Source organism: Bos javanicus, chromosome 7 (assembly GCF_032452875.1).
Source record: "Bos javanicus breed banteng chromosome 7, ARS-OSU_banteng_1.0, whole genome shotgun sequence".
NCBI classification, from domain to species: Eukaryota; Metazoa; Chordata; class Mammalia; order Artiodactyla; family Bovidae; genus Bos; species Bos javanicus.
Window position 1 is genome coordinate 12,121,721 of NC_083874.1, and position 27,458 is coordinate 12,149,178.

The 27,458-nt window shown below is 59.7% G+C and overlaps 1 protein-coding gene across 7 annotated transcripts in view; it reads right to left on the bottom strand.

The window, feature by feature from the left end:
* Positions 1-27,458, bottom strand: part of NFIX (nuclear factor I X) — a 97,486-nt gene that overhangs the window by 19,389 nt on the left and 50,639 nt on the right. For 6 of the 7 annotated variants that reach the window (XM_061421937.1, XM_061421935.1, XM_061421936.1 and 3 more), the window contains 4 exons: positions 4,126-4,188; positions 3,698-3,772; positions 3,185-3,305; positions 1,975-2,111 (listed from right to left, as the gene is read on the bottom strand). In XM_061421937.1, coding sequence (XP_061277921.1) covers positions 1,975-2,111; positions 3,185-3,305; positions 3,698-3,772; positions 4,126-4,188 — 396 coding nt within the window. Of the gene's footprint in view, positions 1-1,974; positions 2,112-3,184; positions 3,306-3,697; positions 3,773-4,125; positions 4,189-26,809; positions 27,087-27,458 lie in introns of those variants that run through there. The other variant, XM_061421940.1, reaches the window with a different exon arrangement.

A 27,458-nucleotide genomic window follows, 5' to 3' on the forward strand; every position in this document is an offset into this window, starting at 1 on the left:
GACAAGGTGTGGTCGGGGCAGGTGTCCAGAGCTGCCATCTTTGGAACACGAATCGAATCAGTTTGGGTGGGGTGTGTGTATTGGGGGTGGGTGGGGGGTGCTGCAGAAGAGAGAAATAAGAGCTGTCTTAACCACAGAGGGAAGAGGCGGGGGAAGGGCGCACTCCTAGCCGCCAGCAGAGGTGTTATCTGGCAGCAGCTGTGTGCCACCTGATAGCTGGCACGATGCTGGGGGGGGGGCGGGGAGCGCCCCCACCAGCTGTGCACAGCTGTCCCCCTGGCCGCACAGCACCTCCCCAGCTGTTCCCAGTCCTGCAGCTGGGCTGCTTAATTGGCGATTTGTCCCAGAACAGGGAAACAACGCAGTGTTGGTGGGAGGAGGGGGTGAGTATGGACGAAAAGAGGGGAAAAGCAAGGCAGCCGGGGGCGCCACAGGAGGACGTGGGGCCGTGCGTGGAGGGGCTGCTGGCGGGAGCGGAAATGGCAGGCTCGGCGGCAGACAGCCAGGGAAGGAGGGAGCCGGAGCTGGGGAGGGGAGGCTCCCGGGAGCCAGGTCTGGGTGGAGCGACCCGCGGGCCCACGCCTCAGGAGCCAGCAGTGGACACGGCCCTCTAGGCACACCAGTCCCTGAGGAAAGACTGCACTTCAGCTGGGGATTCTTCAGGGCCTCTCCACCCCTTGTCTCTGCCCCTCCAGAGGCTCCCTCAGGGCCACGTCTGTGCCCTGCCGGCTCAGGTCCCTGCTGGCCACAAGGGCGCCCGGAGAGGGGCCCCCAGAGCAAGGTCGGCAGGGGCGGGGCTCAGCCCGGGGCCTGGAGCTGAGGCCTCCTCCTCCCAGGGTGCAGAGAACGAAGGCCAGAGGCTGCAGCCAGGGCAGCAGGGCAGAGGATGCTCCTCCTGGCCCTTCGGTCTCGCCTTCCCCCCAGCCCTGGCCCCTGCCCATCTGCTTGGCCCTTCCTGGCCTGGCAACATCTGGAAGATACCAAGGAAAAGACTATCAGGTCGGCACTCATCTTCCTGCACCACACAGCAAGGCCTCCATCCCTAGGCCTAACCACAATGGACACATCCCATACAGAGGTCTGCGCTAGCTGGCCCCAAGACCCCTGTACCCGGAAGCTACACATAGGCTGCACCAACAACGTGTCAGGCAGAAGCATTCTGCAGGCAGCCTCCTGACACACGCCTGTGCACCACACACACACAAACACACACATACCCCTCCCTCTCTCCCTCTACTCCACTTGGGCTCTCCAGGCGTGCCCACACCACCTGTCAAAACAGGAGAGCCCCCCTGGTGAGCCCCTCCTCTCACCAGGAAGGGGCTGGTGAGAGGATCGAGAGGCCTGACAAGAGTTCTGCTCACTTGCTTCTAGGCTCTGCTCCTCTCTGTGAAGCTGGGCCCCTCCTTAGACCAGGGGTTCTCAACTCAGGAAGATTCTGCCCCCACCAGGACACAGCCATGTCCAGAGACCTTTCTGGCCATCACACCTAGTAAGGAGGTTTGCTACTGGCATCTAGTGGGCAGAGGCCAGGGCTGCCGCTCCAACACCCCACAGGGCACAAGATGGCCCCACCACAGACAATGCTGGAATGCTCAAGAACGCCCAGTCTGAGAAACTACCTTAAACCATGAAGATGGTAGAGTGGGGGCAACCTCCCTGAAGAAAAACCAAGAGGAGGAGGAGGATGAGGAGGCTCTGAAGGGGAAGCCATGCCCGCCTTGCAGGGCACCAGAGGCTCAGGGCCAGGGCTTTCCTTCCACAACACCGGTGGGCCCTACTGCCCACGCGTGACAACCTGCCCGCTCGCCTCTGCTCTCCAGGCCTGTGCCCGCTGGAAGAGCGGGCTGGGGGAGGACAGACGGTGCCACCCGCAGCAGGAAGCACCACGGGAGGCTCGCCAGGGAAACTGAGGGGGAGACGAGGCTGCACGCCGCCTGCGCTCCAGGTCGGGCCTCGCGGTGGCGCCCATACCTGCATCCACATCGTTGGGCCAACCGCTGGACTGGCTGCTGCCAGCTGCCGGGGAGCGGCCTGTGCCAGGATAGAAGACGTCGTCGACAGGGCTCTCCATCTCACTGTCATCGATGGACTTAGGGCGCTTGGTGGTGCTGGGGAAGGAGGACAGGGGTCAGGTGGGCCTCAGGCGAGTGGCCGGACTGGGACCCGGACCCAGGAAGCCTGCACTGATGGCCTCCGTGTGGTGAGTGGGCGCCCGCTGTCAGCAGCATCTCAGAGCACTCGCTGTGTGCCCTCCACCCAGGTCAGACTGACAGCCCCTTCTCAGCCCACAGGACCATCCGCCGTCATCCACCCAGCTACCCAAGCGCAAGAAGCGGGCCAAGCCCTCAGCTGCCTCCTCAGCCGCCTTCTACTTCCCATCAGCTCCCACGGCCAGAGGAGGTGAGTGAGGCGCTGGCCAGGGGCAAAACACCAGGGGGTGATGCAAAACTCAGTCATTGTGATACTGTGTTATTTTATATTAAAATACGATTAACTACAGAAATATCATAACATTTTAATGTAATATTCTAACATATCAAAATGAATACTTGAACCTCACAATGAACCAAAATGCTCATTTTTTTTTAAAGGGACAGGATCGCACCCTGTCCTGCATGACTGGCCCTGACCAGGGTCCACTGTGCCTACCTCCCAAATGGCTCTCAACTCCACTCCTTCCTCTCAGGCCGATCCCACACCTGACTCAGGCCTTCCAGCCTGAGTGGGAGAGCCTTGAACTGACTGTCCTGCCCACGAACACTGCTTCTAGAAGTCTTTCTAGAACACACATCCCCAGCATCTGTTGCTTGACCCCTCTGGCCTGTGAAGCCCACTGTGGGATAGTCCTGCCGGCCTGCCCAGCCTCAGTTGGGATGGAGGGTGCTCTCTGCCTGGAGCGCCCACCCCAGGCCTGTACCAGCCCCCCTTTGTCTGGGTTCAAAGGTCACACCCCCCAGAGAGAGGCCTTCCCCAGTCCCCACAGGGAGCACCTTCCTGGCAGAGCCATGGCCTCGCTTGAGCTTGTGTCCCTGAGGCCAGTGCAAAGCTCAGGGGGTGGGCAGCAGAGCAGGCCCTGGCTCTGGAGCCAATGCCCTCAACAGGGGGTGGTGTGCTGAAGCATGCTGCCCAGAGCACCTGAGGCATCTCGGGGGCTGAGGGGAGGCTGGGGCATGGGACTCACCTGGTGGAGGGAGGGGAGGTGATGGACCGCCGCCCCAGGGCCACCTGGTTGATATTGTAGTAGCTGGGACTCTCCAGGTCTGCCAGCGAGAAGTTGGGCCCTGATGCTGTTGCAACAGGAGCTGGTAAGAAGGGAGAGTGTGATGAGGTCTGGAAAGCATGGGCAGCTGTTTCATTGCCGGGAGCAGCTCCCTGGAAGCCCTGGGGTGAGTTCACTGTGAAGGCTGCTGAGGAAACCTCCTCCTGGCTGAAGCTTGTTGGGAAGATTCCTTGGTTATGATTTTTTTTTTCCTCCAAAGCAGTGGAGGTCAGAGGTGGGGCTCTCCACTCTGGCTCTCCAATGCCTCCATCCCACCCAGCCCGGTGCCAATGAGGCCAAGAGTGTCCCAGGAAGTCTGCCTGCCCGTCCCCACCTGAGACCCCATCAATGGCAGGGCTCCATGGGGTCCAAGTCCCACCTCCTCACCCCCATCCCTGCGGACCCAACCCTGGCCCAGAAGAAGGAAGGACTCACTCTGTGATACTCTCACCAGCTCCGTCACATTCCAGACCCCGGAAGTCACAAAACAGTCCTGGAAACTTAAATGCCCTGAGGAGGGAAAAGGGCAGGTGAGCAAGTCGAGGCACGGCCAGGAGGGGCTGTCTGCCTATCTCTCCCGATCCCTCCCCACCCTCAGCTTGTTCCATCCCATGACCCGTGTTCCAGCCCCAGGCTGGCCTTCAGGGGTCCTCAGATCTCCATGGATGTGAAGTATGCCCCCATGAGTGCCCTCCCCCATGGAACAGCAGCCTCTGTTCAGTCAAGGGACAGCTGAGTGAAGGGGTTGGCAGGGGCAGGCCCACCCTGGCCCGGGAGGGCAGAGAAGGGTACAGGTTGGGGGATGTGGTGGACACAGCAGGCCAGGGAGGCTGGGTTCAGGCAGGAGGGCAGGGGGCACTGACCGTTGGGCAGTGGTTTGATGTCCGCATCTCCTTGCTGGTTTGAACTATCTGATTGTCCGGATTCTGCAGGAGACAGAAAGGGTGGGGATGGGTCAAGACCAAGTGCCCTACGCTCACCAGGCAAGCAGCTGCCCTCCAGCCCTATGGACACCTTCTCTCCCCCTCCCTTCCTGAGCAGCCCAGGGAGGCCAGGAGAAAAAGAATAGCTGCTGCTGTGGTGAGGCCACCCTGCAGACTGCAGGGTGCTGGGCAGCATCTCTGGCCCCCTCCCACTAGATGCCAGTAGCACCCCAGTTGTGACAACCAAAAACCAGTTTCCAAACACTGTCTGACGTGCCCTGGGGGTGAGCAGCCCATGAGTGAACAGCCCTGGCCCAGAGTCAGGGCAAGAAGGCGCCCAGGAGAGAAGCCCTGACTGTCCCTTTGCACAGCTGGGTTGGACCCAAGGGGTCCCCCGTTTTCTACCCCACTCAAGCTCCAGAGGGAGCAGCCCTTTCCCTCCCTTCATTAATTAGAGCCAATGCTGCCTGCCTGCGCCACCCCCACCTCACCTTTATGCATACAGGCAGTGCCTGGCAACACGGAGGGGGGAGATCTGCCTTGATGCTGTCGCCCGCTCTGTGCCAGCCTGTCTGGGCTGTCTCATGCCCCAGTGCCACAGCTGCTCGGAGGGAGCCCTGAGACAAGGGCCCATTGTGCGGTGGGAGCTCACAGAGGACTGGGGGCAGGGTGGAGTGTGTGTGTGAATATTTTGCTGAGCTTGGGAAAGCCCCCCGCCCCTGCCCCCCAGGTCCTCGAAGCTTTGTGTGCCAGGGGCACAACGGGGACCTCCAGAATGCTTGCCTGGGCACGACAGCTGGCGAGAGGGTGGCGGAGGGGGGCCAGGGCAGGTTGTGGGGCAGGAGAAAGGCAGGCATTCAGCAAAGGATCAGCTGCTCACGGGGGGACCACATGGGGTGGCCTCGGAAAACTGGGCCCATTGGCCAGGGCTTCGCTCCACTCTTTGGAGCAACCCTGCCTCCCGGGTCTCACCCGCCACCCCACAACCGGCCCGCTCGCCACGGAGGCCATCCTCTACCAACCTTGCGGTCAAACCGCTCACATTGGGGAGTGAATAGCAAGGAGGTTCCTGAAGAGTGATGTGGGCCCAAGAAATAGAAGTGGGGGGATCCTGCAGCCACTTGGGAAAGAAGGAAGAGCTCCAGGTGTTGGGGCCTTCTCAGAGCTAAGGCCCTATGATGCCTCAGCCAAGTTCCTGGCCTCTTGCATCCATGTGGCCAGTGGGAAAAAGACAGGCTGCCCCCAGGATGGTTTCAGGCCCCATTTCCCCCATCCTTTATCTTGTTTCACTTAATTTTTTTTTTTTTTATGCATTTATTTTGCTGTGTTGGGTCTTGGTTGCGGCACGTGGAACCTTTGTTGCAGCATATGAAGTTAGTTTCCTGGCATCATATGGGATCTTAGTTCCCCAGCCGGGGATCCAACCCGCATCCCCTGCATTAGAAGGCGGACTCAACCACTGGACCATCAGGGAAGTACCTTTTTAGCCAGCCTCTACTTTTTAAAAATTCCAAATGATAATAATAATGAATCCTGTCACAAATCAAGAAAATGGAAGTTTATAAGCTAACAGGACCCCTCACCCCCTTGTGTTTGGGGCGTGTCCTTCCACAACTTCCTTTGCACCCACCCTAGCAGTGTTTTCAGGGATGGCAAATTCCATCCCAGGCCACTTCTTTGTCGTGGTGGCACTCTGCTCTGGAGAGAGCCCGTGGGACTTCCTCCCACGCCCCAGGGAAGGGCAGCCTCTCTCTGCATGTGAATTTTCTTGTTGCTCTCTTCTCAGCCTGTTTCTGACTCTCTGGGTCTGATTCAAGCCCCAGCTGGTCCAGGAGGGAGCAGGCAAGGGGCTGAGGCAGTAGGTGGCCCACCTTAGGGCCTCCATGGACCAGTGCCCCGAGCCTAATGTCTCTCAGGGCCGTCCTTTCCCAGATTCACAGCTCAGAAAGCACAGCTGCAAGACCCGCGTGTGGAGCCCAGCGAGGGGCACACGGTCAAGGCTTTGCTGCAAAGGCTTTGCCCTACTTGTCCCAGGACCAACTCGGTCCGCACAGAGCCCTCCAGGACAGGGACAGTGGAGTAGGGGGGATGGTAGGAGGCCATCCAATTAAGAGTGGTCTCAGCCCTTCAAACGTGGCCAGGTGGAGACAGAAAGCCACGCGCATGCGCACACCCGGCCCGGGGACAGAAAGACGAGAGAACCCGACAAAGAGATGGAGGTGGGCCAGCGATAGAGGCAGAGACAAATGGGGCTCCAGGAGAGCGCGACAGACAGGAAATCCTTCTGAACCAGGACGCTGCCCTGAAACGTTACTGCTGTTATTACCATTAGCGCCATGTAAGGGAGCAGGCAGGAGCGGGGACCGGCGCGCGAGGCCCGCTGCCACGCGCCTGCAGTTGGTGCTCCGGGCGCTGCTGGCAGCCATCTTAGCCCTTGGCAGCCATCTTACGGCTGGCGGCCCCGCCGGCGCCCCGCACTGCCGCCCGCCCCCGGCGAGCGCGGCCCGGCTCCGGGACAAAAGGCAGAGACGCTGGAAACCTGGACCCGGGCTCGAGGGCAGGGGCGCTGGCCCGGCCAGCGGGGCAGCTGGGGCTGGGGCTCCGCTGTCCTGCTCAGGCGGCCCTCTTACCCCTCCTGGCCCGTGCAGAGCGAAAAGGGCCGAGAGGCACGAGGCTGCGGCCCGCCCGTGAGCCACGCAGTGTTGCTGAGGCCCCTCCTCAGGCCAGACCCAGACCCAGAGCCTCAGTTATTTTACCGCGTAGACCCCTGCCCCCATGAGGTGACAGGGGCCTCCGAGGACAGTAAGGGGAGAGACGGGGGCAGGCCCTTGTCCACTCAGTCAGCTTGGAGGTACACCGTGGGCACACGGGGGTTGGGGGGGCACTGGGCCGGTGGTGGACAGGCTCCTGGGGAGGGCGAGGAGATGCCCCCCAACCCAGAGGCAAGAGCCCACCAGGCCAGCTTCCTGTAGCCATGGGCACTCTGGGGAGCTGTGCCCTGGGGCTCGGGCCTGCTCTGGACAGCCCCTAGGGACCAGGAGCTCGACCCCAGGCTGGCACCCCAAGGAGCATGACACCCCAGTGCCTGACCCCCTTCCCTGTCGAGGCTCCCTGGGGAAGGGAGGGAGTAACCCCAGGCCTTGGGACACAGAAAGGCAGGCCCCTTTATGACACCCCTCCCCAGGCCCCGCCTCATGGTTGCTTGGCTTTTATCTCACAGAATGGGGCTTATCAGAGCCACCAGCTGAACAAACACACAAATCCACGGTTAGTGAGAGAAAACCCTCTGCCTGAACTCTTTATCTCCTGTTCGCAGGCCCCGAGCACTGCCCCCTGCCAACAGCACAGGAGGAGCCCTGACTCCTGCGCCATGAGGGCGCCTCCCCTGGCCACCCCCCTTCTCCCCTCGCCCCAACCCAGCGCGTGGTGGCTGTCCCCTGGCAGTCCCTACGAGGCGGGCGTGCATGAGTAAGCTCCTGCCACACGGGAGCCCCCCTCCAGTGTCTGCTTTCTCACTGGGGACAATGGGCCAGCTGGTGGCCTGTGGGCCGGTGGACGGGCAGAGAAAATGTTGGCTGGCACCAGGCGGGCAGGTGCCCGGCTCCATCCTTTATCCTCTCCCGCCCGGCCCACGCCCCCGAGGCTGTCACTCGGCTTCCCCAGCCTTCCAGGGCCACGTCCCCTGGCAACATTTCCGGCCTTGGCTTTCTCTCCAGCCTGGTAGACCGAAGCAGTAGGGACCCTAACCACCCACTCCCAGCTTGGGGCCACCCTGACTGAACCCCAGCCCCCCAGGCCTGCAACTCTCTTCAGGGACAAAGGCTGCCTTGACTTTCTGGAGAGACTGGAGAGGGGATGGAGGGGCCAGAGGCACCGCAAGCTCCGTTCAGTCCTGAGGTGACATGTTCCCGCATCCTGGTGCCCAGGGCCAGACAGTGCCTCCTGGGCTCTAAGCTTCTTTCCACTCAGCCATCACACACAGCTTCCTCAAAACCAAGTCCAGCCACTGTGTCTGAGGATGGCTGCCTGGGCGTGCAGGCGTCAGGCCTCTGCCTGGTCCAGGCTTAGGGATGAAGAGAATTTTGGAGGCTGCTGCTTGTCCTTGAAGCCACCAGGGTGGCGAGGGGTGTGTTCAGGCTGGCTCACGTTGCATGTGTGTGAGCGCAGGCTCTGCTTCCTGTCTTCCCCTAGGGACCGGGGTACTCATGCAGTCCACACCCTGGGGCAGAAGGCAGGACTTCGTGGGGGTAGGTGACGAATCTGGGCTCTTCCTAGGTGTGGGACCAAGTGGGTTCTGCAGAGCAAGGCTCTGAAATGGGATTGGTGCTCAGGTCCCAGGCTGCTCTGCCTTCATCCCCTCACGGCTTCAGTCACCCCCAACCCCCGGTCGGCGCTTGTAGCCTGGAGGCCTCGTGCAGCATCCCGACCTAGGCCAGGCTCAGCCAGAGGTTGGCAGCATGGGACCCTCTCTTCCTCAGGGTTCTTCTGTGTCTCCTGGAACAGCCCTAAGCCCTGAAATACCGTTCTTCTCACCCGCAGCTCTGTTCATCCTCTACCTCTGCTTAGTTATTAAAGCCCTCGACTTCCTTTCTTCAGCTCCTCGCCTTTCCCTCTGGAATCCTATTTCTGGTCTCATTTTGCTCTGTCTTGGCTCCATGCCCCTCTCTCTGTCCTTCCTTCTCCTTCGCTTTCCCTCTCTTTGGGCCCCTTTCCTCTCCCCGTCCTGCCTGTTTGCACAAGTGTGTGCGTGTGCACACGTGTGTGCTTCGGAGAGGCCTCTGCCTCTTCATCAGAGCTGTAAGAGGGGAAGCTCCAGCAGCCAGAAGGAGCCCAGAATCACACATAAACTCCAACTGACAGCATGTTTTTAATATATATACTCCCAGCCATAGACAGGGAGATATTTATGGCTCCCACTAGGTGAGGGAGGGATTCCTGCTCACTGCAGCACACGCTCCGCCTCGGCGCCCGCCCCAAACAACTTCTCTCCGAGAAACAGGCCACATGTAATTCACCGGTTGGCTGCCCCCACGCACATCACAGACTGAGTGCATTTTTTGGGGGGGCTGAGAGGGCCATGCAGGCACAACCGCACTGACACATGTGTACCCAGGCACATGTATGTACTAGGGCGCACATTTGCTCTACATCCAGACACACACACACACACACCCCCAGAGATGCCACCAACCACTTGATGCTGTCCAGCAGGGATGGGGTGAGTTGGTGTATTAAGAGCGGTGGTCAGGACGCTCACTGCTAAGAGGAACCTCCTTTGGCTTTATCCAGACCACTGGCCTTTGAGGGTGGGCAGGGAGAGGCCAGCCCTCTGGGCATGCCTGCCCTTCCCCTCCCCCAGCTCTTCCCAGGCCTGAGGTTGGAGAAGCAGGCAAGAGTATGCTCTGTTCTGGGGGTGCCATCTCAAGGACCAATTCTGGAGCTGATCCCTGGCCCTGCCCAGTGTGGCACACCTCCTCCCCCCGCCCTCCTGCACGCACGCACGCACGCACGCACACACACACACACACACACCCTCTCTTTGCAACTGAGGAGCATCCAGGGCAGGAGAAACCCAATCTCAAGGGGAGCCGAGGCCTGGCCTGCAGCAATCAGAGCTGGAGAATGTAACTATTGTGTCTCCTGAAACCCAAGTCCGAGAATCTGAGACACCCTGAGGAGGGGAGAAGCAGATGGATGGGGGGCTAGGGGAACGGGTCACAGAGGGGTTCTCCCTGTCTCTGCAAACAGAAGACTTGAGACCGAGGAAGTCCTTGGGAATGCAGGGCAGCCAGAGGACAGAGGAGGCTGGGCTCGACCAGGCCGGGCCCGGGAGCTTTTCAATCTTCCCCCCATTTCCCTCCACCACCTCCATGAGCTAGCGTGTATGCTCACAGGACCTGGGGCCCTCCTGGGGTTTCCTCTCCTCTGTCATCCTAGACCCCACATGGTTGGAGAAAAAAGCCTGAGCAGGAAGCACAGCTCTGCAGCTGTGGGTGGGGGTGTGGGCAGGGGCAAGGCAGGGAGACATGTCCCTACCCCCTGCCCCATCACCCTGCTCTCTTCTCTCATTTCCCCTTCCCTCATGGAGCCAAAGGGGCTCAAGCTTTTGACTCGGGTCACCTGTTGCGGGGAGGAAGAGACAAGAGACAAGAAAGAGAAAGAGACCAAGTTACAGCCTCGACACACACGTGGTCTAGATCCGCCCCAGCTGCCCCTGGGGCCTAGGTTCAAGGAAGGCCATTGGGGGTGGGGGTGGGGACAGCAGGTCAGGCCACAGGGATCTGGCAGGCTGGGACCAGTAGACTCAAAACGGGACACTCGGCTCTCATCTCTGACCCCGATGGCACTGCTTTTCCCCCTCAACCCACCCTGCCTCCACAGCTGCTATCGGGGGTCCCCTAGGGAGCAAGGGCCGAGTCTGGCTACAGCAGGGCTCATGGCCTGGCAGGGGAACTGGGGGAAGGGAGGAGAAGGCAAGTCCAGGGGCTTATGTGGTGCCCAGAGGAGTAGCAGAGTGGATCTGAAGGCTGGGCTCAGGCAGGCGGCTCCAAGCCTGTGAGGCTGCTCCCTGGCGTGAGCTGCACAGCGTTCTCTGCCCTGCACCTGCCAGGGGAAACTGTCAGCTCTGCGCCCAGCCCAGGGAGAGCTAGAGATCGGGCCTGGGCACTGGAGCATGGGGGGCCTGGGTGCCCAGCTGCTCCTCCCCCAGGCATGACAGAGAATGTGCAGCAAAGGAGAGAGGAGGGACACCCCAGTGCAGAGCGAAGCACCCAGTAGGTTGATGGAGGGAATGAAAATGAGACAGCCCCTACTGCAAAGGGAGAGACCTGGGGTGAGACAAAGGCAGGCAGGAGCCCTTGGTCCCAGGCCTGCCTCTGCCTCCACCCTGAGCCCTCCACCTCAGGCCACCCTGAGGGCACCCCACTCCCATCCAGGGAGGTATCCTTCTGCAGGACAGAGGGGAAAGGGGGGCACACCAAGGGCAAGGGGAAATGGAGGGAGGAGGAGGGCAGCCCACCAGGTGGAGCGGGGCTCCCCCGAATTCACATCCATGCTCTGGAACCTACGGGGCCAGTGGTCCTGGCCAAGTTCTGAACTGTCTCCTCATCTGTAAAATGGAGATGCCGCCTGCCCCCTGGGTTTCCTGCCTGAGGAATAAGTGAGAAAATGGGTACAAGGTGCTCGGTCCAGGGCCTGGCTCACAGTAGGTGTTCCCTGAACGTCAGCTGTCTTTCCAGTGCGATCACCGATTCCCTTCACCTCCCTCAGCTAAAACCCTACTCTGTCTGGGCTCAGCTCAAATGCCAACTCGGTGGGGACGCTGTGGCTAACCCACAGCTCCCCTCCCACTGGAGTTCGTACTCTTTATGATACATTGCGTGCACTCGACATGATGGTTCTTGGTATCTCACCCTAGAGACCACTGGCCAGTGAGCAGAGGAGCTCCCTCAAGACTTGGCCCATTACCCTCTGCAAAGAGGGGCAGGGAGCCTTCTTGGGAAATAAAGGGCAGAGCAGAATGTCTTCTACGCGTACATCTCTCCCCGAATACAATGGCCACAGTCCCAGGGCAGATACCACATTGGAAACAGTCAGGGAGAGGCAGGGCCAGGGATTGCCAGGAGACGGCAAGGCTAACAGGGAGGCAGAGAGAGACTTGTGCCCCAGGATGCTGAGGATGCTGAGTGCAAAGCCCTGCCCACACTAGCTGGGCGCTGGACATACGGGGAGCTGAGGACACCGGGGCACAGGCGTGGCCACACAAGCAGCCGGGTGCCTCTCCTGGCAGCACAGGCTGGTGCCACGACTCAGCCGGCAGCAGGAGCCAACATTTCTGAGAGGGCCTGGGGCCAGGCGTCATGTGATGCTGGGGGCCCAGAAAAGTGGCCCCCCGGCCCTGAGGCTTCTCCTCCCTCGCCAACCTGATGGATAAAAACTGATAGTGGAGAATGCCCTCCACACCAAGAGAAGGCAGGGCCGCGGCAGAGGGGCCGTGTCCAGGTCAGGGGCCCGCAGAGCGGCTCCCCCGCCCCGGCCACTCTATTTCCAGTGCTGCCCTTTCTGGCCCTTCGAGCTGCCCCGGCCCGGCCCGGCCAGACAGCCACCCCCACCCCCAGCTGCTCTTAGGACTATTAATAGTGTCCCTACCTCCCAGGGCCAGGCGTCACCTTCTCCCCCAACCCCCCAATACACTTGCCCTTGGTCTAATTATTTGTAAAGGGACAGAGTACTCTGGCTGCTAATGCCAACTAGGGATGAGAAAGGGGAGGCAAAGGCTCTGGAGGTCACCTGAGGGACATTTCTGAGACAAGCAGGAATGTAAGGGAAGGAGGCAGTGGAGCCAAGAGCAAGAAACAGACAAAAAGACAAAATTAAAACTAACAGACAGAGAGGGAGGGACCAAGACAGAAAATCAGTCAAAGCCAAGTAGTTCAAAGAAAGAAGTCTGCTATAGAAAGAATCAGAGGGGATTCTCTGGCAATCCAGTGGTTAAGACTCTGCGCTTCCACTTCAGGGGGCACAGGTTCAATCTCTGGTTGGGGAACTAAGATTCTGCATGAAATGTGGCCCCCTCCCAAAAAAAAATCAGAGAAATAGAAGGTTAGAGAAGAGGCAGGGAAAAGAGGGAAAAGCAGAGAGAGAAAGAGGAAGCAAAGGAGGAAATGATACATTAAAAAACAAAAACAAAAGGGGAGAACATTTTCCTAGAATTACTCAGGAGTGGCTTCATGAACACAACAGCCTGGTCTGCACTAGCTACCGGCATCTGTCTTAGGGTGCTGGACAAAGTGAGGGGCTGGGGAGACTCCAGGCCCAGAAGCCCTACCCACCCACCCTCACAATGTTCTGGGTAAAGGAGGAGATGAAGAGAAGGAATACCTGACCAGGAAAAGAAAATGGGAAGATCAACTCCCCAGGACTAGGAAACCCACTTTCAGACCTGGGCAGGGGAGGCCTCCGCACTTGGAGCCTCTTTGAGTGTTGGAGAGGCAGCTGGGTAGGCCAGAGGATGGTGGAAATCGGGGAGCATCAGTGCCCCTGGCCTCCCTGCCCTCCGTGTTCCCTCTCTCTCTAACTGTGAGCAGAATCCTGTCCCGCCCTGCCTCCCACTGCCCCTTTCATTGGGAGAATCCATCCGGGGACCTTGGGGGCCTGGAGAAGAGCCCACCTACTTCTGTTCTCCTCTGGGAAGCAGAAGCAGACAGAGGCCACCTGTTTCCCACCCTCAGGTTCTCTAGCTTCCTCAGCCTCCTAAGAGCACCCAGTACCCAGGCTGGCAACCCTGGAGGAGGCTCCTCTTGCAGGGGCTTGCCTTGTGTGGGGGAGTCAGACTTGGACTCTGATTTTGGACAGCATGAGAGACCTAAGAAACTGACCACCGGGTCTTCCAGGTTAGGGATTTCTGACTAGGAGTGCCCCACCAGACCATCAGGCCCTCGAGTCCAAGGTCTCTCAGTGTTTTGCTCATTACACTCTCCCCCACACCTGAAAGTGTTAATTTGAGTGGAAGACTCAAAGAAACCCTCTAATCGTTCCAACTACATAGACCGTCTGGGTTTTCCAGGTGGCTCAGCGTAAGGAACCCGCCTGCTAGTGCAGGATACGTGGGTTCAATCCCTGGGTTGGGAAGATCCCTGGAGGAGGGGTTGGCCAGCCACGCCAGTATGCTTGCCTGGAGAATCCCATGGACAGAGGAGCACACGGACCATCCAGGAGACAACTAGCTGGCCCCTCGCCTCTCCTGAGAGCACATCTTTCCTGAAGACCCAAACCTCGACACACATACCCAAGGAACTGATTGAGAACACCTAAAACAGCTAATACTCCTGTAAAACCCAACTGGGTCTGGATGCAGGGCTGGACACACTGGCCTCCATGCCCGAGTTCTGGACTGACCACAGGAAGGAACAAGAGTTTCCCTGAGAAGGGAAGGGCAGAGGAGTGCTCTCACAGGCCTCCCCACCCTGGAGGCCTTTAAAGGCAGCCACCGTCCAGAGCTGCCCAGGCAAAACATGAGGAATTTGTGAATTTGCCAACCTCCAACTTGGAGCCCTGAGGTCCCAGGCAGGGTTGAATGGATGGGCAGGTGGGTGACCTCCCTGAAGGCTGAGACCTCTCTGGCTGCTGGAAGGAGCCCTGGGCTTGGAATCAGGAGCCTGGGGTCCAAATTCTAGACCTGCTGTTATTAGGCCCCCAGTGTGTCTCCTGGGCCTCCTCTCCTCTGTGCAACACTATCCCAGGCTTGCCTCAGAGGGCACGGGGAGACGTGCGCAGGAATTTTTACAGTGAAGGAAGCGGAAAGGTTTTATGCACTATAGAGCGCCAAGCACACGTAGGGAGCTACTGATGGGGTAAAGGGGCCAGCTTCTGGGACTATATTTTAGGGACGGCGGGGATACTAAAGAACAGCGGAGGGGCATTTTCTGCACCGAGTATGGAGGCTGGTGTGAGAGGCAGCTCCCCAGACTCAGGGCTGGGACAGTTCAAGCCGCTAAGGGGACAAAATGATACCGATCCTACAAGCCTGCTGCTGCTGCTACTAAGTCACTTCAGTCGTGTCCGACTCTGTGCGACCCCATAGACGGCAGCCCACCAGGCTCCACCATCCCTAGGATTCTCCATCCAAGAACACTGGAATGGGTTGCCATTTCCTACAAGCCTGGCAGGTGCCAAATTCCCCACTCACAAGGCTCTGAAGTACCGAAAGGGACTTCCCAGGGCTTTGGGGCTCAGCGATCTGCACCCCCGGAGAGCGGTGTACTGCACTCCCCGACTCGGCAGCTAGGTGGCACAGCGAGTTAACGCTAGCTGCCCTCTGCAGGCTGCGGCCGGCGCGGAGGCGGCGGCGAACTTGCGCGCGGTCTGCCCCGGGCCGCAGGGGCCGGGGAACCCCTTGCACAACTGCAAGGTCCGAGCTGGCACCAGGAGGACGCGGCCGCACTCGGGCCCCTCGGACCCCGTGTTGTGCGGCCCGAGGCGGCAGCTCTGGTTGCGGCCGCTGCCAAGCACATCCCGTGATGAGATAGGAGGGCCGAACTTCCCGTGCTCATTGATTAGGAACAGCTTGCAGTGCGGGGGCCGGATGCAAGGGGGCCGGGGAATGGGCTAGTGAGGAGAAGCAGGAGGTGGAGGGGGGCCTACCAGGTGCACGGCTGGGAGGGGTAATCCAGTGAGCTCAGGCCCCCTCTGAGCCGCCGACGCCGCTCAGAGCCCCGGCCTGCCTCCCCCAGCGTGGGGCTGCCCTGGATGTGGGCTAGTCTGCGGCTGCGTGACCCCTGGAGTGTTCCCAACACGCCCACGACGCCCCCACCTTTTGGCAACACAGACCTGCCTCTGCGCCTGATAAACGTTTGGAGAGGAAGGTTCCTTCCTTTTTTTTTTTTTTCTTTCCAGCTCTCTCAAGAAGTTAAAAATGGAGACTAAAAGTCAGAGATCAGAAACCAAAAAGAGGGATAGAAATGGAGAAAAGTCGGGAAGAAAAAAAAAAAAACAAAAAAAACTCAGCACAGGCCAGCACTCTCGGCAGCGGTGGCAGCAGTCGGGCAGGCACACCCTCCCGGGCAGGCGTGGAGAAAGGCCCCTTTGTTCCGCAGGGAGGTTAGCCGAGGTGAGGCCCGCCCGCCCCCTCCCCCCTGACCCTGGGCAGCGCAGATCGCTTCTCAGGGCCCCCGTACTGGGCCCAGCTACTTCCCTGTCCCCCCAGTCCTCCTCCCAGCCAGCGCAACAGCCCAGCAGATGGGGAAGGGCTGCTCCCTACCCTCTGCCTTGCCCAAGCACCAAGGGTCACACATGTGGGGCAAGGCTGGGCTCCTCCAATGGGCCCCTGGATGACCCTGATGCCAGACATTAGCATCTTGTCCAGGCTGCTCTTTAACTGTGGGGTCCGGGGGACAGATTCTGCACACAGCCGGACCTCCACCAAGGGATGAGCAAAGGAGGTGATTCGTGCTAGAAGATGGTGCCCCAGGAGGTACAGGCTGACTGACCAGGTGCCTCTTGCCCACAGCGAGGCCCCAGGGTGTCCTGTGTGCCCATTCCAGATATGGGCGCTTTCCAGTGCCCTTGGGCTCTAGGAAAGGGTGGCTCCTGCAGGTCTTCCTCAAAGCAAAGGCTGGGCTCTGGTGCTGGGGTTGCCCTCAGAGGAGAGGCAGCGCCTGAAGTCACTCCATTTGATCCGCACGGAGGGGCCAGAGTGGGCTCATGAAGGGGGGCTGCCAATGGAGAGACAGCAGAGGGGTGGGGAGGGAGAGAAAGTAAAGAGCATCTCTTTGCTCCGCAGCACACCTGCAGCCCCCAGCCCCTCTAACAGCCCAAGTTGGACAGGGGACCTGAGGGGTGGCTGTCCTGTGTGTCACTCAGGGTGTGCCCACCATGGGCACCCTGACCCTGCCCACGCAGGCTCCAAGCCGCTCAGCAGGGATGCAAGCCTCAGACTTTTCAGGCAGAACTTGGCGGCTTTACACTTGGCCAAGAAGTTTCCACCCAGCAGCCCTCTCCAGCTCCCACCCCAGGCCCCCGGCAGCAGAAATCCTGGAAGGAGGGACTGGCTAGATCCTGGTGCTCCAGACAGTGCCCTGGCTTCATGCTGAGGGGGTACCTGTTCTACTGGAGGCCCCAGCCCCCCACCAACAGCAGTGGAAGGCAAGGCAGTGACAGATGGGAAGAGGAGTAAGGTGTTGCTGACCTTGCCCTCCCCAGGCGAGGAAGTGGGGGAAGGAGAGGGGAGAGGAGCAGCAGCAGCTGGAATCGCAGGGACCCTGGACTGTCCTGTATGGCACCGAATCGGCTAGAAGACGCTGCAGCTCAGATACACAGTGTCCTGCCAAACCCCAGTCCTTTAATTCAATTAAGCGTGGGACAGACTTCCCAGATTTTTCTGCGTGTTCGAGAGCATGTGAAAAGCCGAATGTGTTGAATCCCGGGAGTGCGAGCGTGTGTGCCTGTATGCACACATGTGGATGTGTGACTCCTGACGGTGGAGGAGGGAGATGAGCGGATGCAAATGGTGAGGGGCAGGACAGGGGTGGGGCAGAACGGCTCAGGAAGAGTGAGTACCTACATCTTTTTAGAGAGCCAAACTCCAGACCAGGGTTCTCAACCCCCACCCCATGGACCCTTCTTGGGTGGAGCCATCCTGTGCAACAGCAGGAGGTGTCTCTGGCCTCCGCCTCCTAGGTGCCAGGAGCATCATGCTCCCTCAGCTGGAACAGCCCCAAATGCCTCCCCATGGCCAAGCGCCCCCAAGGGCAGTGGTGGAACCCACTGTTCTTGGGCATCTGTTGATAACCACAGTCTGTGTATTTACTACCAGGACTTCGCCTTACCTCTCTCCCTTGGGGCTTAAGTCCCAGAGTGCTTGGCTTCCCAAGTGTCTCGGGTCTGGTTCTTTCTCCTGAGATAGTCTCCCTATCTTACCTATCTGGCCAGAGGAGGTCTAGAGCTACTCGGGCTCAGCAATGGTTTAATAAAGCATTGGGGTGTTAGGAAGTATAGCAGTGGGGGAGCCCATGGACAGGTAAAGTGAAAGCTCAGAGCTTTCATTCCTTAAAAGTCAGGAGCCAGAGGTCATACCCAGGTCCTGAAAGAAGGCTGAGTTCTACATCGCTGGAGGTGAAGCCCACAGGAGAGATGGGGACTTGCCTGGGTGCAGACCCCTGGGAAGATGCCCTGCTCAGCCCCCAGAGGCCAGCAAAAGTCCTGCACAGCTCTAGCCATCAGACCACCCTCCTGTTTGGGGGCGCCAGAGAAGCAAGAGTTTAGGTGTCCCTAGCTAAACCCCAGCCCAGGTCAAACCCCTCCCCTGTTCCTGGGGTCACCTGTAGCTGTCCTGGTTGGGGTGGGGGGACCCAGTTCCAGCAGCCCTTCTTCCCTCTGGCCCAGGAACCCTGCCTCTCTCCCTGGCCCTCCAGGAACCCTGAACAGCCCCCTTCTGGGAGCAGAGCCAAAAAGATGGAAGAAGGATGTTTATAAGCTGCTAAAAGGGAAAAAGGAAAAAAGTGGGAGGTGGGGCAGAGAGGCCCAGGCTTCCAGGTAGTGTGGATGGGGCCTCGGCGGGGAGGGTGCGAGGCCACCCTCCCCAGGAACCCTGCGGCCCAGATGACCTAACTGGTGAGATGGCGCCCCCTGCCCCTAGCTGGGCCACAACCAGGCAGGCCTAACAGCATGCACACGCAGGAGTCTCTCACCCAGAGCGCACGCATGCTGAGTTGGTTCAGCCGTGTCCAACTCTGCGCAACCCTATGAACTGAGGCCCACCAGGTTCCTCTGTCCATGGGATTCTCCAGGCAAGAATACTGGAGGGGGTTGCTCTGCCCTCTTCTAGGGGAACTTCCTGACCCAGGGATCAAACCCAGGTCTCCTGCATTGGCAGGCAGGTTCTTTACCACTAGCACCACCTGGAAATACCCCACAGTGGGCTGCCAAATGACGGCTTCTTGACACTCTTACCCTAACCCACAGGACTCTAAGACGCTACTGCTTCTAGCTTATGCCCCACCCCCACCCCAACCCCGGCCCCAACACACACTGCTCAGCCTGGGCAGGGCAGAACCAGGGAAGGGTCAGGGCCCTGCGGATGGGGGCTGGGGTGTGGTGACAGGAGCCTGGCTTGGTGGGAGCGAAAGCCGAGTCCCGAGCTCACAGGGCTCGGCACACAACTAATGGGAGGCTGGCAGTGGCAAATTGTTGTTTACTTTTAATTAAGTAAACAATGTCGGCTTTCCGCCTCCTCCCCTGCCATCCCAGCCAGTAATTTGGGGGATGACAATGGGGTTGTTTCCTTCCTCCTGACTTCTTCCCTCCCTCCAAGCACTCCTGCTCTCTCCCTGCTCTTATATAGCAGCCACTGGAACTCGCTAGAGCTGAGGCCCCACGCGGTGGGGAGCGGGGAGGAAGGTCCAGGCTGACCCACTGCCTGCGGGGTCCCGAGGTGGCAGGTACTAGCTTAGAGGGCACGGTTCCACTGGCAGGGTCTCTGGAGGGTGGCAAGGGGAGCCTTGCCCCGGGAATCTCTCGGCGTGTAAGCTGTAGCCTTCTCTCTGCTCCCTCCCCCCACAGGCCTCCTCCCTGACCACTATCTCTCAAATCCAAAAAACGGGCGATCCAGAGTCTCTGGTGGAAGCAGAAGCAGAGGCCAAAACGAGGTGAGCAGGAGACATCTCCAAAGTCAGATGGGTCTCCCTTACAAGTAGCCGCCAGGCGGGACCTTCTGGTCTGCTCAGGCAGAACGGGGTCAGGCCTGAGGCTGGTCAGCCTCGGGGGCCAGAGCTCACTGAGCCAACCGGATGCTAGGCGGTGGGTACCAGCTTTTCCTCGAAGCAGGGCTGGCTCCATGGCCTTGGTTAGTGCTCTTCCTTATGGTGAAATTCTTAACTTTTGAACAAGGGGCCGTGCGTTTTCATTCTGCTCGGGGCCTTACAGATTCTATAGGTGGTTCTGCTCAGAGGCCCAAGTGAGTGAGGAATGGGAAGAAGAAATGAAGCTAAGCCAGTCTTGGTCCTTCCCCTACTGGGTCCCCTGGCCTGGGCTAGGGCAGGTTGGGGGCAGGCGCTGGGCTCCCCTGAGTGAAGAGGCAAGCCAAAGGGGCTGAACCCTGAGTCTCTGTGAGAGGCTGAATCTCCAGTGACTCCACGTGGGCAGGCAGACAGGCACAGGGCACTTATGTGGAAACAAAATGCTTCGCACATCCTTTCTCAGGGAGACTGTAAATGGACCCACCTCTCCAGGGCTCAGTGGAGGCAGGGGATGGGAAGCTCCTTGTCCCCCTCCCTCCTCTCCTCCGATGGAGCCAGCAGGTCTTGAGCCCAGCCCGGCCTGGAGCTCATTCCTGTCCCCTCCTCCCTGAGAGGCAGAAGACTCCTCCAAGGTGTTGGGGGTTGGGGAGTTGTGTGCAAGCCCCGCTCCTCCCCCTGCCCCCCTCACTGCTCCCCCACCTCCTTCCAAAGGGAAGGGAGGGACTACGGCAGTGGAGCTGGCTGGGGCTGGATGCAATTTCAGCCACGGAGCAGGGCTCCCTGGCTGGAAGCAATTTTCTCATTAGGACCCCGGGCTGCCTGCACGTTGGTTCTCAGCCCTCACTCCCCTCCTGCAAAACCACACCCCACAGGCCTCCCCACAGACCACTCACACGCACAGGGAACCCATGTGTATGACTCAGGGGGACGACAGTGGGGTCAGTGCGGTGGGGGTGCAGGAGAGAAGTATTGGCCCAAAACCCCTGCAGGGGAGGCCAGTGGAGAGATCAGGGCTCCCCACCCGGCAGTTGGCCACCCGCTGCTGCCTGTTTAGGGCTCCCCAGCACAGACGCACAGATAGCCGGCCCCTCCTTGCTCACCGCAAGGAGTGAGGATCCCAGCCCCCAGGACCGAGAGCCTGAAGGCTGGCTTCACACCACACTCCTGACTGCTCAGCCACCTCACCAGCCCATCCCCTTGCTCAGCGGGGCTGGGGGCGAGCAGATGGGCTCTGGGGAAGCAGACCCCCTCCCCCAGCCCCAAGACTGCTCAGAGTAAAGGGTGGTCTCAGGCAAGGAAGGAGGGGGACCGAGGCCCTGTGAGGGGCGGCTCCGCGCTCTCGCTCCGCAGACACATGTGGTTGGACTTAAAAAGCTATTAGGGAGCGAGGCGCTGGCGGGAGTGTGGCCGGCCCTCACACCAGCAGTGGGGAGGGGAGGGCAGATGCCGAGGCGGTGAGCTCAGCACCTCCTGCTCCCTCCCCAGCAGGGCCCCTGGACTCCAGGAGAACTCGGGGACCCTCACTCAGCAGGAGAAGGGGACGAGCTCTCGGGGGAGGGCAGGCAGGCTGCCGGGCCGGGGCCGGGCACAGATTCCAGGAGCTGCTGCTATCCGAGGGCTCTAGGCCGGCCTTGGCAACCTCTGGGGGCAGGGGGACAGGCCCCGGAGTTGTTCCATGGCTCGGCAGGCCCCAGGAGGGTACACACAGGTTCTCAGCCTGACTTCGGCTTTCTTGGGGTGACAGTGGGCTGGAGGTCTCCTGTGTGCTTGGCAGGGCTGGGGAGGGGTGATTATTAGGAGAGCGGGAGAGAGCGGGAAGGGAAAAGTGAGCCCCACCCATCACGAGGCCAGAAAGGACCGACGGAAAGTTCCCTAGAGCTGCCAGCTTGTAAAAAGCTTCTTTTCTTTCCAAATTATGAACATTTTTTAACAACAGGGCGGGGGGACGGGGTAGAAAACTCAGAGCGGCAATCTAGGACTTCATTAGGACCGTGTGTGACCGTGCCTGACTGGTGACTGAAGGTGACGGATGCATATGTGCTGGGTGTCTAAGATTTCTACTCCAGAAGCCCAGCCAACACGACCTGGGGCCCCCTGCCCCACCCCCTCCTCGGTCCCCTTACTTTCAGAGACCTAACTCTCCTTGCCCCACGCCTAACCCAGAGAAGGCTGACACCGCAAGTGGTTGTCAAGAGGGGCAAGGGACATGGAGTGGAACCAGGCCTGGGATTGGCCAGTCACTTGCTAAAGATCCAGCTCCATCCCTGAAGGAGAAATCCCAGGGGTGGCTCTGGGTCCTCCACAGGACTCTAGTGAAAGGCTCCCACCCAAGGCTCCTGAGGTGGCTTCCCTGGTGGCCCAGTGGTGAGGAATCCACCTGCCAATGCAGGGGACTCAGATTCTATCCCTGGGTGGGGAACATCCCCTGGAGAAGGAAATGGCAACCCACTCCAGTATTCTTGCCTGGGAAATCCCATGGACAGAGGAGTCTGGTGGACTATAGTCCATGGGGTCGCAAAAGAGTCAGACAGCAACTTAGCGACTAAACAACAAGGCCCTTGAGGTTCTCGAGGCTGTTCAGCCATTCACTGAGGTCACTGACAGCCCCCCAGGCCCCTGAGGGAGCAACGCAGAAGTGGGGAGCTCAAGTTACACAGTGCCTCCGCTATGTGGTGGGCAGGACCTGGGTGTTTGGGAGACATTTAATCTGTTTGACACCCCATGGAGTGGCTGTTATTTCCCCCAGTTTTAAAAGATGAGAATATCAAGGTCCAGTTCCAGATCAGCCAGAGCCCGGATGGACGGCATCTCCACAGGTCTGGTGGCAGAGCTCCCAGGGCTCCTCCTTCTCGGCCCGATCTGTAAACTGGAGGGCTGGGAGCCGTGAGGGGACCCCAGGCAGGGCAGCAGAGAGAAGACTGCTCTGAGCCCCAGGAGTTGGGCCGGTGGGGGAGGAGCTGACCACAGAGCTGGTGCCGGATCGTGCTCAGGAAACACGCAAAGAATGCGGCTGGCAAGGGGCCAGTGGGCCAGGACCACAAAGAGGCCTTTGTTTTCGGAGGTGTCCAGGGAGTGGATGGACAGAACAGCAGAGGTGGGGGCAGCACCCCTTGGGGGTTTGCCTGGGGAAGGGCAGCCATGCCTGCACTGTCCCCACACACCGCCCGCTCCTGTCTCCCCTGCTTCTGGCCCCTGCAGGGCTGGGTTCTCCTACCCGGCCGCAGACTCCAGGGGAGAGAGCCCCTGGGGCCAGGTTCCCCCATTCTCAGCAGCCGCCACCTTGGCTTGAGGGGTGCTCCATGCTCTATCCCGATCCACCCTCTGAGCCCCAGAAGTCACTTCCCCTGCAATGTGATGCTGCGGTTCCCTGGAGCCCCGCACACGTTCTGCTCCACCTCCAGGCCTCCCAGCGCTGGCTGCAAGAAGTGAGGATCCTCGGGGTGAGGGTGAGGGGGTCGGGGCAAGAAATGGGGCCTCTGACCTCCAGGTGGCCGTGTGAAGTACTGGAGAACCCATGCCCCCCAGCGGTCCCTCTTTTCCACCATGGGAGAGGGGGAAAGCCCCGGAACATGTTCCCTCCTCCTTCCCTCTCTGCAGTTGCAGGGCTGCTCCAGCCAACCTCTTCTTGGCATCTGGAAAAGTTTGGGAAACTTTAAAAAAATTTTTTTCTGGAGTTTGTCTATGGTTCCCCAGCCTTGGGGAGCCACAGCCAAGAAGACCGGAAAGGGGAGTAGGGGGCAGAACAGAAACTCAACAAGAGAAACAGAGCAAGCAAGGAAGGCAGGGAGACCAGGGAGACCCCACTAGCCAGTCCGGCCCCTGCATGGCCTGACCCTTTGGCCTACCAGCCTCTCCACAGCCGGCAAGAAGGGTCCCCACAAGACTGTCAAGCACCCCAGGCCTGAGATGCCACCTCCTGCTGAAGTCCCACCCAGTGCACTGCTCAGCATCCTCCCCAGGACACCCCCTGCCAGACATGTGTGCACCCAGGTGGAGGGGCAAGCTGTGTCTGTGACCCCCAGGAAAGGGGAAGGCATCTTAGGATGGGCAGCTAGAGGCAGTAACAGCAGCTGGAAAGGGGGCCTGAGGAGAAAGTGGGTGGGCTTTTCTATTGGTAGGGTTTCTATCTAGGTTTCCAACTCCCTGTGAGCAGGAGGAGGGCAACATGGGAGTTGGCAGAGACCCCCAGGGCCCAGCAGTCTCCCTCCTCTGAGGAGTGTGTGGACGGGCAGCAGCACAGAGCAGCTGAGGCAGTGCTGAGGTGGTCTGGGGTTCACACAAAGGGCAGGATGGAGGGTGTGTTATAAGCAGAACTCTAGGTTCATCCCAAGAAAGGGGGCACGTGTGACACGCGACTCTTTCTCTACGAGGACCCAGATCATCACGTCAGAAGGGTGCCCCCCTCACCCTGACATGGTCCCCACCTGGGTCAGGGCTGGGGAAGGCAGGAAGCTTTTCCTGACCCCAGGGATGCACGGTGGGCCCCTCCTGACCGCCCATCCTCAGGCGACCCGCCCTGTGCCCTCAGAATACAGTGGTCACTCGGGGGGTCGCCCCCATCAGGACAGCTCCCCTTTGAGCCCCCTGCCCGGGGGGCCAGCAGTGTGCGCCTCTCAGCTTCCAGACTGCCTGGAGGGCCTGTGGCACCAGGAGACCAGCTGGGAATGCAGATCCTGTTTGGGGCAGGCCCAGGAATCTGTGTGCTAATACGCCATCCAGGGGACTCTGATGCAGGCTCTGGGGTGAGAATCACTGGCCGAGGGGGAGGATCTGACTGGGATGGCAAGTGGGGGGAGGAGAGAGAGAAAGGGAGGAAAGGAGGGCAGTGGGGGTTGGGGGGGCATGGGGCACAAAGGCAGCACCACCTGAATGCAAGGGGGCACTGGGTCCTAAGTCCTCCAGGCAAAGTGGAGGGCGGAGGAAAGACAGAAGGAGGGGTGGCTGGGAGGAGGGGGGCAGTGGGCAGCAGGGGGTCTGCCTAGGAAGAGCAGGAAGAGGGGGGCGGAGGGCAGACGCACAGCGGGGAGCCAGTGGCACTGTAGATGCGCCTTCCCACCGCGGCCAGAGCTCGCAGGAGCCACCCCGCCCCCTCCAGGCACCTGCTAAGGCGGCAGCACAGCAGCGGCGGGTTGTGTTTCTTTAACCCCTGGGGCCTGTTGACACAGATTAGTATCGCTGGTCAGGGGTCAATAGGGAAGGCTCTTGAGGTCAAGACCTGAACAACTGGAGTTGTAATGAGCCACGTGGGGAAGAGGCCCAGGCAGAGGAGAGGGCTGAGGGGGAGGAGGAGGAGGGCTGAGCTGTGCCTAGGAAGGCAGCAGCCGGGCTCCAGGAGGGGGCCCTGGGGAACCCTCCTGCACTTGGGGCGGGAAGGAGATCAGACTCGTGATTCAGGCAGAGGAGAGACACACCGCGGGCTGCCCAGAGCTGGACCCGCAGCCAGGGTGGGACGGTGGGGGGGTGCTCCGTGCGAGGGGAGATGGGAGACCAAGGGGGGCCTCACCTGACCACCCCCTGCGGCAGACCCCTCAGGTGCAGACAGCACCCCTCTCCCCTCCGATGACCTTCTGTACCCTGAGTGGGCATGACCCTGCTCCCCCTGAGTCTGTGGTAGGGTGGCTGGGGTAGCGCTGCGCCCACCTGAGCCGTCCACCCACCCTGGGCCACCTGGTGGAGCCTGAGCCGGGTGACTCATTTGGAGCTCGAGTGCGGCTGGTGCGTGGGCCCTGGCGGGACCGCCTCTGCCCCACCTTCTGTGACAGGAGTCGGGATCCAAGATCCACGGCCCCCACCCAAGTCTGGAGCAGGCACTGCCCAATGCCTCTGCTCGCCCCTGCCCTGGCCTCGGAGGCCCCCAGAGGGCCACAGGGCCCCGAGCCCGCCTCCGCTCATGGCCAGCAACGCTGGGCCCCAAAGGCCACCCCAGGGCCACCTCCGGAGGGGCTGGTCTGGGTGGGAGGAGTGGACAATGTGAGGCCATGGAGGTGGAGGGGCGAATGGGAGGACACCGACACCCCAGGGTACAGGGGGAGGTGGGAGGCAAACTAGGACTGCATGTCTGCAAGGGCACGGGGGTGGGCCACACGCAGATCTGTGACGTGCAGGAGAAGCAGTACAGTGCCTTAAGGTCAGTTTGACAAGGTTGTTAAGCATCTACTACCTACTAGATGCTGCTGCATGAGGGGCTGGAGAAGCTGACTTGAGTAACTCTCCCTGCAGCTGGAATCTGGGTGCACAGGGAACACGCTACAAGCCCACCCCACCCTGGACAGGGGGATAAGCTCTGGGGGCAGGAAGCGACGCGGGGGAAACTGTACCAAGAGGGCTGACAGCTGAGTTGGGGTGTGAAAGATAGAGGCGTTTGGACAAAGGGGAAAAGAGAAAGGCAGACTGAGTGGAACATGAGCAGAAGCCCAGGGAAGAGGACAGCATGGCAAATGCAGGATCTGCAGAGAGCTCCGTTTGCTGGAGCACACCGTGCCTGGAGAGCGAAGGGACACAACGCTGAAATGGTCAGTAAAGGCCTGTCAGAGACCCTGGGTGCCTGCCTGAGGGGACAGCACCGCTGGGAAAGAGTGTGACCAGCTACCCATTTGAAGGTGGTTATGAAATGCTAAGAGACAGCAATTCCCCTGCTAGGTATATACTAAAGAGAATAAAAAATATGTGTCCACACAAAGACTCATACACAAATGTGTATAGTGCCATTATTCACCATTGACCCGAAGTGGAAATAATCTACATGTCCATCAATAGAAGAATGGATACATAAAATGTGGTATAGTCATACTGTGGAATACTACTTAGCTATGAAAAGGAACGAAGTTCTGACACTCGCTGTAGTGACGCTGCTCAGTGAGAGAAGCCAATCACAGAAGACCACACAGCATGATCCCATTGATACGGAATGTCCGGATCGGGCAAATTCATAGAGGCGCACATTCAGACTAGTAGCCTCCAGGAGCTGGCAGGAAGGAGGAACTGGGACAGAGTGCTAACAGATACGGAGAAGGCAATGGCACCCCACTCCAGTACTCTTGCCTGGAAAATCCCAGGGACAGGGGAGCCTGGTAGGCTGCAGTCCATGAGGTCTCTAAGAGTCAGACACGACTGAGCGACTTCACTTTCACTTTTCACTTTCATGCATTGGAGAAGGCAATGGCAACCCACTCCAGTACTCTTGCCTGGAGAATCCCAGGGACGGGGGAGCCTGGTGGGCTGCCATCTATGGAGTTGCATAGAGTCAGACATGACTGAAGCGACTTAGCAGCAGCAGCAGCTAACAGATATGGGGGTTTTTGTCTGGAGCTGTGATGGAGCTGTTCTGAAATTAGATAGTGATGATAGTTGCACTCCATTATGAATGCAGGAAATGCCATTAACTAATATACTGTAAAATAGTGAACTTTATTATGTGAATTATAACCCAATAAAAAACAAATCCAGAAGAGAGGAGAAGAAGCTGAATTCCGAAAATCACAGTGGTGAAGAGGCAGGGACACTCTGGAGCCACTGCAGGGCCACAACAGTTTGCTTGCGAGGGCTCGTGATCTGGTGACACCCCCAACCAGGACTAGGCGTGGGACAGGGAGAAAAGAGGGGAGCTGGGAGTGCGGTGAGGTCACTGATGGACACAGGGTGGGGAATCAGCTGATGTTGGCCCAGGAGCTGGAAAGAAGAGTTCGGAGAGTTTAGATCTAAGAGACACCAGGGGCCCGGGGGTGGGCAGCGGTGACAGGGAGAGGTGCCCAGAGGGGATGGGCCCCAAGCTGCCACTCCCTGGTTCAAGGCCGACAGCAAAGTTCTTACAGACACTGGCCTTCCAGGCATAACCCAAGGATTAGCGCCTAGTGCATCAGACTACTGTGGACTTAGATGGGGCTCGGTGATGCTGACCAGTAGCATCAGCGATTACAGGAGAGAGCGCAGGAGGAGAAGAGGAGAAGGAGCAGACCCAGGGGAAACCAGCCTCCACAGGGCAGATGCAGCAAGCGGACCTGACCAGCCTCTACAGGGCAGACGCAGCAGGCGGACCTGACC